Raw genomic sequence first — 16,838 nt, forward strand, 5'->3', positions numbered from 1 at the left:
TCAAAAATCAAAATTCAAAAATTCAAAAATTCAAAAATTCAAAAATTCAAAAATTCAAAAATTCAAAAATTCAAAAATTCAAAAATTCAAAAATTCAAAAATTCAAAAATTCAAAAATTCAAAAATTCAAAAATTCAAAAATTCAAAAATTCAAAAATTCAAAATTCAAAATTCAAAATTAAAAATTCAAAAATTCAAAAATAAAAATTTAAAAATTATTTTTTTAAATTTTGAAAAATTTAAAAATTTTATTTTTTTAATTTTTAATTTTTTTAAATTTTAATTTTTTAAATTTTAAATTTCTAAAATTTTTAAATTTTTAAAATTTTTAATTTTTAAATGTTTTAAATTGTTTAAATTTTTAAAATTTTGAAATTTTAAAATTTTGAAATTTTTAATTTTTAAATTTTAATTTTTAATTTTTAAATTTTTAAATTTTTAAATTTTTAAATTTTTAAATTTTTAAATTTTTAAATTTTTAAATTTTTAAATTTTTAAATTTTTAAATTTTTAAATTTTAAATTTTTAAATTTTTAAATTTTTAAATTTTTAAATTTTTAAATTTTAAATTTTTAAATTTTAAATTTTTAAATTTTTAAATTTTTAATTTTAAATTTTTAAATTTTAAATTTTTAAATTTTTAATTTTTTAAATTTTAAATTTTTAAATTTTTAAATTTTTAAATTTTTAAATTTTTTAATTTTTAAATTTTTAAATTTTTAAATTTTTAAATTTTTAAATTTTTAAATTTTTAAATTTTAAATTTTTAAATTTTTAAATTTTAAATTTTTAATTTTTAAATTTTAATTTTTTTAAATTTTAAATTTTCTAAATTTTTAAATTTTTAAATTTTTAAATTTTTAATTTTTAAATATTTTAAATTTTTAATTTTTTTAAAATTTTAAATTTTTAAATTATTTATTTTTTTAATTTTTAAATTTTTTTAAATTTTAAATTTTTTATTTTTTAAATTTTTTTATTTTTAAATTTTAATTTTTTAAATTTTTAATTTTTAAATTTTAAAATTTTTTAAATTTTTGTTTTTTTAATTTTTAATTTTTTTAAAATTTTATTTTTTTAATTTTTAAATTTTTAAATTTTTATTTTTTTAATTTTTCCGTGCTTAATTCGATTTTTCCGTGCATAATTCCATTTGATGCGGTAGCAAACAGGCTGAATACCGGGTAGCAAAGTGAAATCCCGTACAACTGAGAGCAAATTTGCTACCGCGACAGGTACCGCGATGGGGTTGACGTCGGGTGCAAATTAGCTTTGCTTCGATGTTTGCACCCAGCGCTGGAGATGCACTTAGAAATAATGAGGAATTCAGCGAACATTATGTTTATTGGTGAAGTTTTGTGATCGAATGGTGAGAATAAGGCATGTGAAACATAAAAATTCTTCAAAGGTGTACTGAACAGCATCCGCGGGACCGTATTAAATATTGTGTTTCGACGAAGTTTTTTTCTGCAGAAATCATTGGTGAAACGTAAACCAAACGTTGTTTTGAAGTGAATTAGTGTTAAGAATGTATGAAAAGTTCACTTCATAACATAGAAAGTTCCTCAACTACGAAAAACTAACGAAAAAGAAAAGGGCACAATTTAACTTTTTTCTGGTTCGGAGTGAACATTGTTATGGGCCCTTTTGAGTTTTTGATTTTTTCAATAGGAAATTGTTTGTTATCAATCTGATTCTTGGAGGGCAATAATGAATGGAGTAGGGGAATAATCCCGAATGTTTACGTTTTGGTTTTGTGCCCTAATGAAATGTTTGGTTCGAATTTCTCTTTTCACGATGCGTGTTATCATCTAGGAGGATTTTTTTTAGAGTCAATAGCTCCAATTCAGGCAGTTTTGTCGGAAATGATTCAGCATCGTTTGGGCGCAGGTCGTTTACGCGAATGTTGCTGTAATATTTTGCACACAGAAAACATGCACAGTTACGATATTCAATTTGCTTTTTTCTTTTTGTCTTGGCCACTTTGATTGTTACGTGCTGGTCAAATCAGGAAAGTAGGTTATTGCAACTTCAACGCTCCTCGTGTGTGATGGCTGCTTGTCTCAGTTAAGTTTTTTTTACGTTTTATACACACCAGAATTCTTGATTTTTAGTTGATAGACAAATAATGGATCTCCAACGAAGTTTACGACAACTTACGGACATTTCGGACATCTGATAAACGCCCCATCATATAACCACAAAGAAAAACAACGTGTTTTTTTATTCGTTTTTATTATTTTTATTCGAAATTAAAAGCTTAACCTGTGTGTCTCTTGCTGGTTGTTGTTTGTCTATTGTAACTGAACCAGGAGTTATTTGTTCTTTTTAGCTTCTCCACTAAATAAAGGCGAGAATCGAAGTGTCGTTTTTTTGTTTTGTTTTCTTTCTTTTATGGTTTAAATATCTTCTTTTCTGTAACTTCTGATTATTTGTTTTGTTAAAGATATTCTTTATCAATAGTTCTAACTACGAGTGATTTGTAATAGCTTTCTGTCGTTTAACCATTTTTTTGTTTTGTTTTTCAATATATTTGTGATATTTTCTTTAAATTTCTGTTATCATTTCATATCAACATATCTCATGAATAATTTAACGATCTCTGTGTTTTATTCTGTTTTCTCTATTACATTATGCAGCTTTCTCCGTCTGTGTGTAATAATAAATTTAGTATAGGTAAAGTGGCTTACTCTTAGTTATCACATTTTCATCTTTTGCAGTATTTATTTTATCGCATCGCGACCTCTCCCCTCGCTCACTCACACTAGCATCCAACTGTACAAATTGTCACATTCTCCTCACACACTCGCAAAAACATTTCAAAAATGCTCAAACAACAGTTTTTCGGAGGGGGAGAAGAACACTTCCGCGATAAAACTTAAATATTTTTGTTTTCTTTATTTAAAATCCGCTTCTCGGCGCGTTCTTTTTTAGCTACAGAAACAAAATAATACCAGCTATTTTATACACAGTAAAAAAAACGTTAACCTTTTCATTTTTTGCTCCTCAGCTTCACTTTCTTAGTTTGCGAATCGATTTGTTTGCGTGCTTTTGCGCTATTCCGAACTCCTTCTACTAACTTGTTTTTTGTTTAACTATCTACCATAAGACTTTTAATTCGTTAAAGATCAACTGATCAACTCTCTGCGCGGACGTCAGCTCCGCGACGAACTTCGTGTATTTTTTTCATTATTCGAGTATATTTGTGTTTGATCTGATGAAGCGATTCATGGTTTTTTTTTGATCTAGATGCCGATAAGGTTTGAAAAATGAACGCTTAAAAAGTAACGTCGAACTGAAAAAATATTAACTTTTTAAAAAATCGTCTCAAAATAGTTCGATTTCGTCTTTTTTCAGCTTTTTCCCTACAAGATTTCCTACACTTTCTTAGCGCGATTTTCCGTTTCGTTCTACAAAATTTACGTAAAAATTTAAACGTAATAAGGCTACGAATTGAAATGGCTAGGATGTTTCATGGAGTTTTTTGGAAAAAGTTTTGACCTTTGAGAGTAGAGTAGAAAAGCTACGACGACCTGTTTTTTTTTATCTCAACTCTATTTCTTTGTCTAAACCCCGATTTCCCTTCTAAACATTAACGACAAGAGATTGGAAAGAGAGGAACAACCCTAAACGATCGCCACCGTGGCCGCTACATCTTCTTCCGCAACCGAAGGTTGCGCATCGTTTGCTACTCCCTTACCATCACCACCATCTCCCTCAACGCAGCACACTTCATCGGTGACCTCCAGCGGTGCAGCAACCGCCACCGCCAAATCGTCCCCGCCACCGAGCCCGATCGTGTTGTACTCCTTGACGCCCTTCTCCCCGATCGGCACGAACCGCTCGCCGATCCGGACGAGCAGGATGGTGCGGTTCACGTTCGACCGGAAGTGATGATCGGGGTGGTTCGGCTGCCAGTAGTGCACCGTGATGCCGACCATGCCCTCCTGCGGTTGCCACTCTTTCCACGAGGATCGCCCCCCCAGGCTGCGGAACTGCTCGCTCGGCCAGATCACGTCGATGCGGCGACCCAGGTCCAGACAGTCGTAGATCTGGAAAAGAGGCGGGAGTTTATTGACATATTGAGCGATTGCGTACGAAATGAGGAGCGTTTGGTACGGTAAGTGCACGCATCCTTCATCGCCTGTGGATTCTGTGAAATGTGATTCGTTCTCAGAATCCTCTCTGTGGTAAACACACAACGCAGTAGGGCTGGCCGCTTTAATTTTTGTAATAAATTCTTAAATTCTGAAATTCTTAAATTCTTAAATTCTTAAATTCTTAAATTCTTAAATTCTTAAATTCTTAAATTCTTAAATTCTTAAATTCTTAAATTCTTAAATTCTTAAATTCTTAAATTCTTAAATTATTAAATTCTTAAATTCTTAAATTCTTAAATTCTTAAATTCTTAAATTCTTAAATTCTTAAATCTTAAATTTAAATTCTTAAATTCTTAAATTTAAATTTAAATTCTTAAATTCTTAAATTCTTAAATTCTTAAATTCTTAAATTTAAATTCTTAAATTCTTAAATTTAAATTCTTAAATTTAAATTCTTAAATTCTTAAATTCTTAAATTCTTAAATTCTTAAATTCTTAAATTATTAAATTCTTAAATTCTTAAATTCTTAAATCTTAAATTCTTAACTTAAATCTTAAATTCTTAAATTCTTAAATTCTTAAATTCTTAAATTCTTAAATTCTTAAATTCTTAAATTCTTAAATTTAAATTCTTAAATTCTTAAATTTAAATTTTAAATTTTAAATTCTTAAATTCTTAAATTCTTAAATTCTTAAATTCTTAAATTCTTAAATTCTTAAATTCTTAAATTCTTAAATTCTTAAATTTAAATTCTTAAATTCTTAAATTCTTAAATTCTTAAATTCTTAAATTCTTAAATTCTTAAATTCTTAAATTCTTAAATTCTTAAATTCTTAAATTCTTAAATTCTTAAATTCTTAAATTCTTAAATTCTTAAATTCTTAAATTCTTAAATTCTTAAATTCTTAAATTCTTAAATTCTTAAATTTTTAATTAGGGTTATTTTTAATTTTTAATTTATTTTTTTTTTAATTTAGTTTTTTTTAGATTTTAGATAGTTCAAATCTTTGATTTTTTCATATTTTGGAATTTATGACATTCATTTGTATTTAACATTAAGTAGACATTAATTTTTAATTTTATTTAAATTTTAGATTTTTTATATTTTTTAAGTTTTAAATATTAGGGGAGAGTGGGGAGACTTGATCCCCGAGGACACTTGATCCCAAGCCTGTATCTCGTCAGCATGTGGGTAAAACAATTAGCTTTGTTCTAGAAAGTTGTGCGAAATTGACTAAAACTCATTGTAGAAAACAAAGAAAAAAAATTAAAAATGTTTAGATAGAGTTACACACATTTTTCTAAAAAGTGCTCCAAAAAACTTCCAAGAGATCTTTTTTCTTTGCTTTGATAAGTATAGAAAACACTCAAAAATTATTCGAAAAAATATTGTTTATACATGAATTGTTTGATGAACATATCAACTTCAAAACCCTTACGTATTTGACGTTAAATTTATCGTCATACTATTTTTACAATCAATTGTTAAAAAAAGTGCGTTTAGGGAGACTTGATCCCTGCATTTTTACAGTCACTGGAATCAGCCTCAAGATTAAATAATTGGGCTGGGTTTTCGTACATAGTTTCCTTTAGTATAGTTGTACATAACTTACTGCAGTTTGAACAATTTTTCAAAAGTTTTGAAAAAAAAATTACCAGCTTTTGTAAACATGCTCAATTTTGGTCTAAAAAAGAAAATTTTAAGTTTTTAAAAATTTTGCATGCTTTCTTCAAAATGTTGAAAGGGGGATCAAATTACCCCCAACATTTCGAAAATGCCGGTTTGAAATATTTTTTTAAAACGCTTGGCATGATTCGAAGAGTTTATCTGATAAAATACCCTTATCAGCCAAACATAGTTGAATGTTTAAGCTTTCAATTCATGCAAAAAGATCGTAGTTTTGTGAGAAATTGACAGAGTTATGTGCAATACAAAAAAAAGGGATCAAGTCTCCCCACTCTCCCCTACATATTTTTATTTTTGATTTTTTTATTTTTTTGTTCTCTTCTATATTTTTGATTTTTTAAATTTTATGATGAATTATTGAATTTCTCTTCTCCTGTTGATCCAATTATTGATTATCTTCATTTAATCTGCATCCCCCCCGCAAGATAAATATTAAAATTTCGTGACACGATTATTCGTAGTGAAATTTTGACGAGGACTCTTTGAATAGTCGTAGTACGAACAGTATTCAATTTTTCAATTGTTTAAAGCCCTGGATTTTGGATTATACATTTAATTTTTTTTAACATTTGAATTATAAAATTTTGAATTCACATCTTTTTGAAATAAATATTTTTTTACAGCATTGTTAAATCTTTGGATTTTTGAAATTTTTGATTTTTTTTTTTCAATTTTTGAATTGAAGATTTGATTTTTACGAATATTAGATGTTTTGAATATTTGTGATTTTTAATCTCTGATTAAAAAAAATCTTTTATATTTTTGTATTATATATTTTTTAAGACATTCGAGCTGTCACCGTCGACGTGTAAACATCGTCGTCAAATCCTAGCTCTCGCGAAAAGTTAAGTTATTGGTGCTCCCGGTGTGTTCACCAGCACCCTGGGGAAACGAAAGCAGCCCAAGCCGCCGCCGCTGCCCGGCGAAGGCGATTCCGGCCGGGACAGTGCATCGCAGATCATGCAGCGGGTGGACTACAAGAAGGCCCGCAAACAGCAGAAGGAAAAAGTGATGACGCCGCCATCTTCGAGACGCCACCGAAGAAATTCGACCGGCGGTATCTCATCGATTTCGGACCAGCTGAACCAACATCGGCCACTGACCCAACCCGGGGGGTCCTCCGGGGGATTCCCGACGGCGAATCAGTTCGAGATGCTGGACTTCGACATCTCCGGCGACGAGCAGGAGGATGTCAACAATGGCGGCGGTGGTGATATTTTGCCCGCTGGTGATGGTGCTGCTAGTGGTAATGCCACCGGTAAAGTTGTGAAAAATGTGCCTCCCGCGCCCGCCAAGGTGAGATGTCCGCCAATCTTCGTCCACGGTTCCAGTGTCCCAGCGCTTAACCGACTGATGTCAACAACCAAGCTGGGCGCCGACGATTACCACCTGCGGGTAAACAAAGGGTACATCCAGATCAGGGTGTCGACTAAATCCCACTTTACTTCTGTGGTGAGTATTTTGAAGCAGGCAAATGTCCAGTTCTACACCCACGGGACCAGTGACGAAACCCCGGTGAAAATCGTCCTTTCCGGATTACCAGTGTTTCCGGTAGAAGACGTCAGGCGGGAACTCGAAGATGTGTTTCTTCGTCCCACAAGTGTACGCCAGTTGGGGAAATCGAAGCACGGCGATTACGCGCTGTACCTGCTGCAGTTTGAGAAGGGAACCGTGAAACTTCAGGAGCTGCAACAAATCAAGGCGCTGTTCAACGTGATCGTCCGTTGGAGGCACTACTCCAAGAAGAAGTCGGACGTCGTCCAGTGTTTCCGGTGCCAGCAATACGGCCACGGGATGAGAAACTGCCATCTGGAAGCCAAGTGCGTGAAGTGTGGTGAGCGCCACCAGACGACCGCATGCGCACTCCCCGCGCGTGCCGACGTTGTGGTCAACGACGACCGTTCGCAAATCCGTTGTGCAAACTGCAACCAAAACCACACAGCGAACTACAAGGGTTGCCCCACCCGCCTCAAGTACCTGCAGGACTTGAAGGCCAAGAAGAAGACGAGCCCCGCCGGCAGAAGCAACCTTCCGAAGGTGTCTGCAGTTCCTGCGCCTGTTCCCAGGCCACCGGGTGGTGACTTGAGCCAGCTGCTCGGCAGCATCGCGAATCCTGGGCTCTCGTATTCGCAAGCCGTGCAGGGCCAGCCCGAGTCGTCAACCTTATTCACCGTCGAGGAGTTCATGTGCCTAGCCAGTGAACTCTTCACTAGGCTTTCGAAGTGCCAATCGAAGGCCATGCAATTCCTCGCCCTCAGCGAGCTCATCATCAAATTTGTTTATAATGGCCAACCTTAGCTCGCTGAAGATGATGAATTGGAACTGCCGTTCCATCCGCAACAAGGTTGTGGAATTTTTCCACTTCCTCGAAGCCCACGAAATCGACATCGCTGCAATCACGGAGACCTGGCTGCAGCTCAACAACTCGGTGTACCACGAAAACTACACCATTGTTCGCGCGGACCGTAACTCGCCGGATGCTGCTCGAGGGGGAGGAGTGGCACTTCTGGTGCGAAACGGCATCAACTTCTCCAAGCTGGAAACCTCGACCCGTGCAATCGAGTCTGTTGGGATCACAGTCAAGACGGACCCGGCACCAGTTAACATCTTTGCCGTCTACTACCCCGGTTCTCCTCGCAGGGCAACGCTCAGCCAGCTCCGACGCGATATCCGCCAGCTCAGCAGTATCGATGGGCCATTCTTCCTGGTGGGTGACCTGAACGCGCGACATAGGATGTGGAACTGTGCCAGGGCCAACAAAGCAGGGCAAATCCTGCACCAAGAGTACGAGTCCAAGGACATCTACATCCACGCTCCGGATACTCCCACCCGCTGCCCCGCTGGACGAGGGAGGCCTTCCACGTTGGACCTGGTCATCTCAAACAACCAGGTGCCGATGTCGAAGCCGATAACGCACGTTGAACTGTCGTCGGACCATCTGCCGGTCACCTTTACGATCGACGTTGATGTTCCAGTCGCCCCGGCTGGAAGACTCGTCCGATGCTTCGACAGAGCGAACTGGTGCACTTTTGCTCGCTCGATCGAGCGGGAGGTCGACCTCAACGCTAGCTGGATCAACACTCTAGATCGCTCGGAGAAAATCGACGACGCCATCGACAAGTTCACCGCCATCCTCAAAGCAGCTGAGGAAGCCGCTATCCCTTCGCGTAGGATCCTACCTCAGAAGAAGGACATCCCCGACGAGCTGAAGCTGCTAATCCGGCTGAGGAACGTGCGGCGTAGACAGTTCATCCGAAGACGGGACCCGCTCATCGGAGCGGTGGTGAACCACTTGAACAACGTCATCAGCACCAAAAGCGCCGAGCACCGCTACAAAAATTTCGGCTCCTTAAGGACGCTGGACAACGGCAGCAACAAGTTCTGGAAGCTTACCCGCAACCTCCGGAACACGGTCAAGTACAGCCCCCGCTGAACGTCAACGGAGACCTCGTAGCGAGCCCTTCAGCGAAAGCCGAAGCGCTCGCGCCCGCCGCTGCCCACAACAATGAGCAACCAGGTGATCCCGAAACATCGGCCGCTGTGGAGAACGCGCTTGGCCACATCCGAGCGACAACTCCTCCCGTGCCTCCGGCCGCCCTTGTCAAGCCGAAAGAGGTCAAGGCGATCATCCGCACGCTCAAAAACCGGAAGTCTCCTGGGCAAGACGGAATCCGGAATACGTGCCTCAAGCAGCTGCCAAGAAAAGGGTTGGTCGTCCTGACCAAAATCTTCAACGCTTGCCTGTCCTTGGGCTACTTTCCGGCTCGGTGGAAGCACGCAAACGTGATCGCCATCCCAAAGGCGAACAAGGACATAACCAATCCAGGTAACTACCGCCCGATCAGCCTTTTGAGCAGCCTGAGTAAACTCCTGGAACGGGTGATCCTCGCCCGGATAAACCGTCACCTGGAGACGGAGCAACTCATCCCACACGAGCAGTTCGGCTTCAAGACGGGGCACTCAACGGTGCACCAACTCGCCCGTATCTCGGAGATGGTGAAGCGCGGCTTCCTGGCGGGAAATCGACCGGCATGATCCTTCTCGACGTCGAAAAGGCCTACGACTCCGTGTGGCAGGACGCCGTGGTCTACAAGCTCTTCCGCTCGAACCTCCAGCCGTTCCTGGTCAAGATCGTCGAGTCGTTCCTGACGAATCGGTCGTTTACGGTGACGGTGAATGGCAAGCGTTCCTCCGTCCACAACATCCCCTTCGGCGTGCCCCAAGGATCAGTGCTGAGCCCGACTCTCTACAACATCCTCACCTCCGACGTGCCGATGATCGATGGAGTGTCGTACGCATTCTTTGCGGATGACACTGCATACTTGGCATCGGATAAGGACCCGAAGATCGTCGTCACCCACCTACAAGCGGCACAGAACAACCTCGAGGAGTTTCAGCGGAAGTGGCGCATCAAGCTGAACGCTGGGAAAACCCAGTCCATCTTCTTCACCAGGAGGCGTGCTGCTCGGCACCTTTCCCGCAGATCGATCAGCGTCAACGGCCAGCGTGCGACGTGGGACGACGAGGTCAGGTACCTGGGTGTGGTGCACGACAAGAAGCTGAAGTACGACAAGCACGTGAACGACATCATCGAGAAGGTGGATCGTTCCACCAAGGCGCTCTACTCCCTGCTGAATCGGCGGTCGAAGCTGAGCATCAAGAACAAGTCGCTCGTGGTCAAGTGCATCATCCGTCCAATGCTGACCTACGCTGCTGCGGTCTGGGGCAACTGCGCCAAATTGCACCGTAAGCGACTCCAGGTGAAGCAGAACAAGCTGCTCAAGATGGTGCACAACTTGGACCCGTGGTACCCGACCGACGATCTACACGAGCTGGCCGGCGTCGACACCATCGACGCAAGCATCGAAAAAGCAACGAGAACCTTCAGGACTTCCTGTGGGATGTCAACGAATCCGCTCATCGAAGCACTCCTCCGTCAACAACTGTGATATTAGTCTTAAGCCAAACATAGATCTAGGGTTTTTTCTCAAAATTTATTTTCCCTAAAAGAGCATGCAGCTAGCAACATCTAAACTTAGAAACATGTACCCTCCCTGTAAAGGCTTATGAATTGATCTCAGTTGAAAGGTTCTCCAAATCTCTGAATTGCAAATGTAACATCCTGGAGCAGAACTGTTAAATTCTAATAAACACCAATTGAATTGAATTGAATATTTTTTAAGACTATTTATATTTTAGTGCTGAGGGTTTTTTTTTTATTTTTTAAATCCTTGAATTTCGTATCAACCTTCGATTTTTTAAATTTAAATTTATCTTTCTTTTAATTTTAAATTTTTGAATTTTATGATTTTTATATTTCAGAATTTCTTAATTCCTGTTTATCTATTTTTTTTTATTTGAGTATTTGTATTTTCTGTAGGTTCTGAATTTAATTTTAAATTTCTTTAAACTTGTGATTTTTCTTGTTAGTTTTTATTTTTTTTGGTTTTTGAATTTCTTAAATTAAGATATTTTTTATTTTTTTGTGGTTTTGAATTTTAAATTCAAGTTTTTATTTTTAAATTTTTTGAGGATGTAAGTTTTTTAGTTATTTTTCTTTTGATGAGTTTATTGATAGCTTTTTTGAAAAGTTTAAGTCAAACGTTGCGAGTTTGGCAAATTGTGAAACACGACAAAGTGCGAATTTGTTTGTCATAGTAGAATACCTGTTTGAGTCTGGTTATTCTAAAATAACAAGAAAGCAAAAAAAAAATCCTTGGGCATGAGTAAGGACCTCGACGCCGTTAGCAATGTTGGCTTTAAAATAAAATTTCGTGATAATATCACTTCCCCCCAGCCAACATTTTTGCCATGCGAAGCGGGCCTCGACGCTGTGTCTAGGTTTAATTCCTAGCTAGGAGCCATCAGTGTCTTAAGAGGTGGTCCCAAGGCCGAGTAGGAGTTCATGAAGCAAATTAGTCGTCTCCCACCCCTTTTAAATTGAAAAATGAACTCTGAAACCAAAGCTTACTCACAACAGAAACAGAGGCCTCTTCTAGGCATTGTAGGATAGAATAGATTTTGAAATTTATTTAAAAAAATTATTATTACGTAGCATTTTGATATGTCAAAATTTCCATAGAGTCTCGGTCAATCAATAGTGCGATGATATCGGACAAAATTCGTTAATCTGTTGAACTAACGGTTTTCGGATTATGGTTGTATCGACCATTGTTGCGAATCGAGGGTCTACTGGAGCCTTGACGATCAAATGGAGCCTAACATTTCAAAAGGGCGCATGGGTTTTGTGAACAGGAGTGTGTCTCCTTCACTCAAATGACAGTTTACATAAGGTATAATAGAGATGCACTCTTGTTTGCAAAGCTCTATGCCCTAATGAAATGAATGGCATGAAATAGTCGTCTTAATTACTAGTGTTCAACTTATGAACTGTTCATTTATGTTTATTGGTTTTTGGAAGCGGCAAGACTGGTTTAAAAACAAGATCCTTTACCTTATTTGGCGTTATAATATAACATTCGGGGATTTGAGATTAAATTTACTATCAGACAGTTTAGTTTAGGTTGTTGATTAAAGTTAGATAGTTTTCCGTGGATGAATAATTGGACTTAAATGATTAGTTGATTTGAACGAAGTGTAACATTTCATTGGCAGATCTGTTTCTAGTTGTAATGTACGACAAGACTATTGACGGACGTGACAGGTCGGCAGTTAGTTTTCATCTTTTTTCTCTAGTATTTTTATTTCCTTTAAATTTGGAATACATCATAGGTTTCTTTTGTATAGATCTCCGATTAGTCACATTTTCTTATTTAATTAACTAATAATTTAATTTATTCCGGGCCTTCTTACTTTGAATCACAATTTCAGATTTTCTTTATTCAGTGTTAAACTTAGATTACCGTAACTGCTCAAATCATCCAAGTTCTTACTACTCACATCAACACTAATTTTCGTTCACCTCCCCCCTCCCGATCCCCTATATCTTCCGGTGGTGTTCATTTGGTATGCAATACTAGTTCGGCCACTACCCTTTTTTCCACAAGAAACCGGACTTGGACTGACTTGAGGCCGCGTCCCCCACCTTGCTCCGTAAAACGAAAACGAAAACGAAGAAAGCAAAAAAAAATAAAATTCTGTTCAAATGATCAAAAGTTAGAAACGGCCATGACATAAGACAATTATGCGTAGAATGACAGTGTAGCCCACTTAAAAAACAGATAAACGCCAAAAAATTAAGGAGGGGTCAGTGGATGGCAGAACCAAGTTCAACAAATTAAAATCTTTTTTTTATAGTTTTTATGAAATTTCATGTCACAATTTAAGGGAAATTGAAAGTGAGCTCTGGAAACTAATTAAAGAAACTTTTTTTTTATTGAGAAAATACTATGCATCGGAGGTCCCCTCGTCATTTTTCTTTCAGTCCAGTTAACGAGCAACATTCGTTAACTAGGCTAAGTTCGCAGCCCAGTTTTTTAAATATGTTGGATCAGAATAGCTATTTAATTCTGCATTGCGAATAAGAGGATACTTTAGTTGAGATGCTTTCATGATTTGCTAGTAGAGCGATTCTTAAAGAATTCTCTGTCTTCTCTCCCTCGACATTTCATTTTAGTAAAAAAAAAAAACAATTCGATATCTATCCCACATTAAAAGATACAAAAAAAAAACTCGTCAACAACTCACCTGCGCCGCATCCACGATGATGACCTTCCGGTTCAGTCCGATCGCCGGCGGAGCGTTCACCCACTGGGTTGACGCCGGCGCCGAATCTTCCCCGTCCCCGCTGCGGCTCTTCTCCTTCATCGCCCTCAAATCCATCGACCTGTCAACGATCCCAGAACTGCCCGTCCCCGGCTGCTGCTGGTTCTGCTGCTGCTGCCCCTCGGTCATGGAGAATATCGTGTACGAGTTATCGCCGGGCGGGGAGAGGGTAAACATGACCGAACTGGTCAACCCGGACGAGTTGGACGGCATGTTCAGGTTGACCGAGGACGAGGCGTTGCTTTTGGCGTTGGACGTCGACTCGACACTTTCCTGCTGCTTCAGACTAGAGTTGTTGCTACCGCTGGCCGTTGCCGCCGCGAGGCCACTTCCGCTGGCCAGGGCTTCCTTGAAGGATTCGCGCTTGCTGGCGGCCAGGGCGCGGTCGATTCGGTCCTTGCTGCTGCTGCTCATGTTGCGCTTGGTGACGCCGGCCCGGTCGCGCAGCGTGTCCCGCTCGGAGTCACGCTCGCGGTTGAGGAAGCCGGCGAGCAGGGTGGAACTGGTTGGTTTGTTGATGCTTGCGAGGCTTCCGCGGTTGGCTGCGGCTCCCGAGAGGGACATGTTTTGGCTTCCGTAGGAGAGAGTTCCGGCGGTGCCGGACAGAGTATTGTTTGGCGTTGGAGTATTGCAGTAGACGCCCTGGATTTCGCCCATTTCGTTGTCGATTATTGCACTTCCGCTGCTGCAACCTTCGCGGCAACGTTGTCTGACTCGGTTCCAGAAGCTGATTAGCATGTGCTGGATCTTCTCCAGCGTGATTTCACCCCCGATGATGCGGCAAAGTTGCGGATTTGTCTCCGCATAGGACGTCGTCAGGGGTGAAACGTAGATGGGGTAGCCGATCGGTTGATCGCAGGACGAATTGATGATGTTGCGAAGGGCTTGCTTCGCATTCTGGATGCTTCCGCGCTCCGGATTCCGATTCCGGAGGTAGATGAGCTCCTGCTGCTGGCCTGCCCACAGGCCACGAACGCACTCGCGGTTCAGCTTGATCACGCGAAAGCTAAGAAAGCGTTTGCTCAGTCTTATCACCCGATACTCGTCCGAGCCGTCGTCCATGACGTGGCGTAGCGCCAGCAGGTTCGGGGTGCCCCGCAGGACGGCGTTCCGCCACAGCGGATCGGCCTCGTGCGAAATTACCAGCTCTTTGGTGTGGTAGTCGATTGCGTTGAACAACGCGCCGTAATCGTCGTACTCGTCCGGACACAGGAAGTGGTCCTGGTGCAGCTTGAGGGACATCCGAACCGCGGGCGCCACCACGCCGTGCAGCAGCTCCATGTCGGCAAACACCCACTCGTCCCGGGTCGACGTTATCCGGAAGTCACCCTTGAACAGGGCGTGCAAGCCGTGCAGGAAGAACTCCACCCCGCAGGTCGAGCTGTGGCTGGCGGTGGCCAGCGTTCGCCGGGCTAGCAGAGCGAGTGCCATGCACAGCGAGGTGACCAGAGAGTCACGACCCTGAAAAGAAACGTTTATAAATGGTCGCATCACTTGCTAACGGCGAATCCCTCCAAACTTACCGACACGAAAAACTGCTGATTGGCACTTCCGTTTCCGTTCCCATTCCCGTTTGACGTTCCGGACGACGTCGCCTGTCCTGCCCCTCCTCCTCCATTGGCACTCGATTCCCCTTCCGACTTGGACGACTGTTGCGTCAGCCCTTCCTGCTTGACCGTAAACACCCCCTCCCCAAAAGCAACCCTCGCCGTCGTCGACCCACTTCCCGCCGCTCCAGCATTCCCCGTCGAAGTCGACGTTGACGCCATACTCGACTGGAGCGGCGCCATCGGCAAACCCGCACTCGGCGCCGTCGACGTCGGCGCAACAGCCGGAGTTGGCACTGGAACTGGTGCCGCCTTCTTGGGCGTATTCTTCTCGTTCAGAGCGGCCTGCATATGCTGCCGTCGCTTCTCGCAGCAAAACTGAATCCACTCGCCGTACACGTTCCAGAAGCTTGCCCGGGTAATCCCAGCCGCTCGAAAGTCGTAATCGTCGTCCAGATTGTGGTTAAACACCGGATCCAGATCGACAAACTGCCGATCCAGCGTGTGCTCGAGCGCTTCCTCGATCGCGACCGACTGCAGCCAGTTGAGCAGCTTGGGCGACCGAATCGCGTAGTAGATTATGCTCTGAAATCAACAAACCAATTACAACCAAGATCTCCAACAACCTCCAGACCTCACCAACACTCACCTTGACGTAGTACGAGATGAGCACCTTCCGGAACTCAAACACCTGCAGCGTGGCGGTCGCCGAGTTGTCCGAGATGGAGTAGCCCTCGAGGACGTACTTGGAGGCCATCACCTGCCAGGCGAGCCAGCGCGTCGTGAACATGGCGTTCGCGCTCAGCATCCGGGGCAGGTGGCCGACGGTGCAGCAGCAGCAACCTGCAGGAAGGGAATCTGTGTGGTCAGTCGAGAGCGGAATAGGAACAGGAACAGGCAGGTCGAAAGGAGAAAGAATAGTGCGAAGTTTTTGAGTTTCTGCTTGGACGCAGGTTTCAAGTTTAGCGTTGAAAGGTTAGTTCTATGTTTGTTGTTATTTGTTATACAGAGGTTCCTATTTTAGGGTCACATCAATGAAAAATCTATAATTGATTTTATTTTGATTTTTCGCATTTCAATACGGGACTGAATTGAATGAATTTAAATAATTAAATCTCAAATATGACCACGATTGGACGAAACTCGAGATGCCCAAGCAAAATCCATTTTTTTTTTAGAATTTTTAAAGTTCTTTTTTTAGATAATTTTTTTAAAATTTCTAAAAAAAATATTCGCATGCATTGTTTTTGCGTTTATTTGCTAACTTATTTTTTTTTTATAAGATCATATAAAAACTGTGAAAATTGAGTACGAACATTTAGCAACATTAAGTGCATCTCCAGTGCGGGTAGCAAACATCGAAGCAAATCAAATTTGAACCCGACGTCAACCCCACCGCGGTACCTGTCGCGGTAGCAAATTCGCTCTCAGTTCTTCGAGATTTCACTTTGCTACCCGCTATTCTGCTGGTTTGCTACTGCGGCAAATAGAATGATGCACGAAAAACTGAATCATGCACGGGAAAAAATTAAATTGTTTTTATGTATAAAAAAAATAAAAAATTACAAAATAAAAAAACCATAAAAAAATAAAATTAAAACAAAAATAAAAATTAAAAAAAAATAAAATTGAAAAAAATTTAAATAATTTTAAAAAAATAAAAAAATTAAAAAAACAACTCAAAAATTAAAAAAAAAATCAAAAATTAAAAAAAAATAAAAAAACTCAAAAATTTGAAAAAATAAAAAAATAAATAAAAATAAAAAAATAAAAAAAT

General features: G+C 40.2%; 1 protein-coding gene across 1 annotated transcript in view; it reads right to left on the reverse strand.

Moving 5' to 3' along the window:
• Positions 1-2,218: 2,218 nt before the first annotated feature.
• LOC6046672 (protein pecanex) overlaps positions 2,219-16,838 on the reverse strand; it is a 39,993-nt gene continuing 25,373 nt past the window's right edge. The window contains exons 8-11 of the mRNA XM_038262143.1: positions 15,711-15,904; positions 15,038-15,646; positions 13,437-14,975; positions 2,219-4,052 (exon numbers count right to left, since the gene is read on the reverse strand). Coding sequence (XP_038118071.1) covers positions 3,627-4,052; positions 13,437-14,975; positions 15,038-15,646; positions 15,711-15,904 — 2,768 coding nt within the window. The 3' untranslated portion in view covers positions 2,219-3,626. The remainder of the gene's footprint in view (positions 4,053-13,436; positions 14,976-15,037; positions 15,647-15,710; positions 15,905-16,838) is intronic.

The sequence above is a fragment of the Culex quinquefasciatus genome, chromosome 3, assembly GCF_015732765.1.
Source record: "Culex quinquefasciatus strain JHB chromosome 3, VPISU_Cqui_1.0_pri_paternal, whole genome shotgun sequence".
NCBI classification, from domain to species: domain Eukaryota; kingdom Metazoa; phylum Arthropoda; class Insecta; order Diptera; family Culicidae; genus Culex; species Culex quinquefasciatus.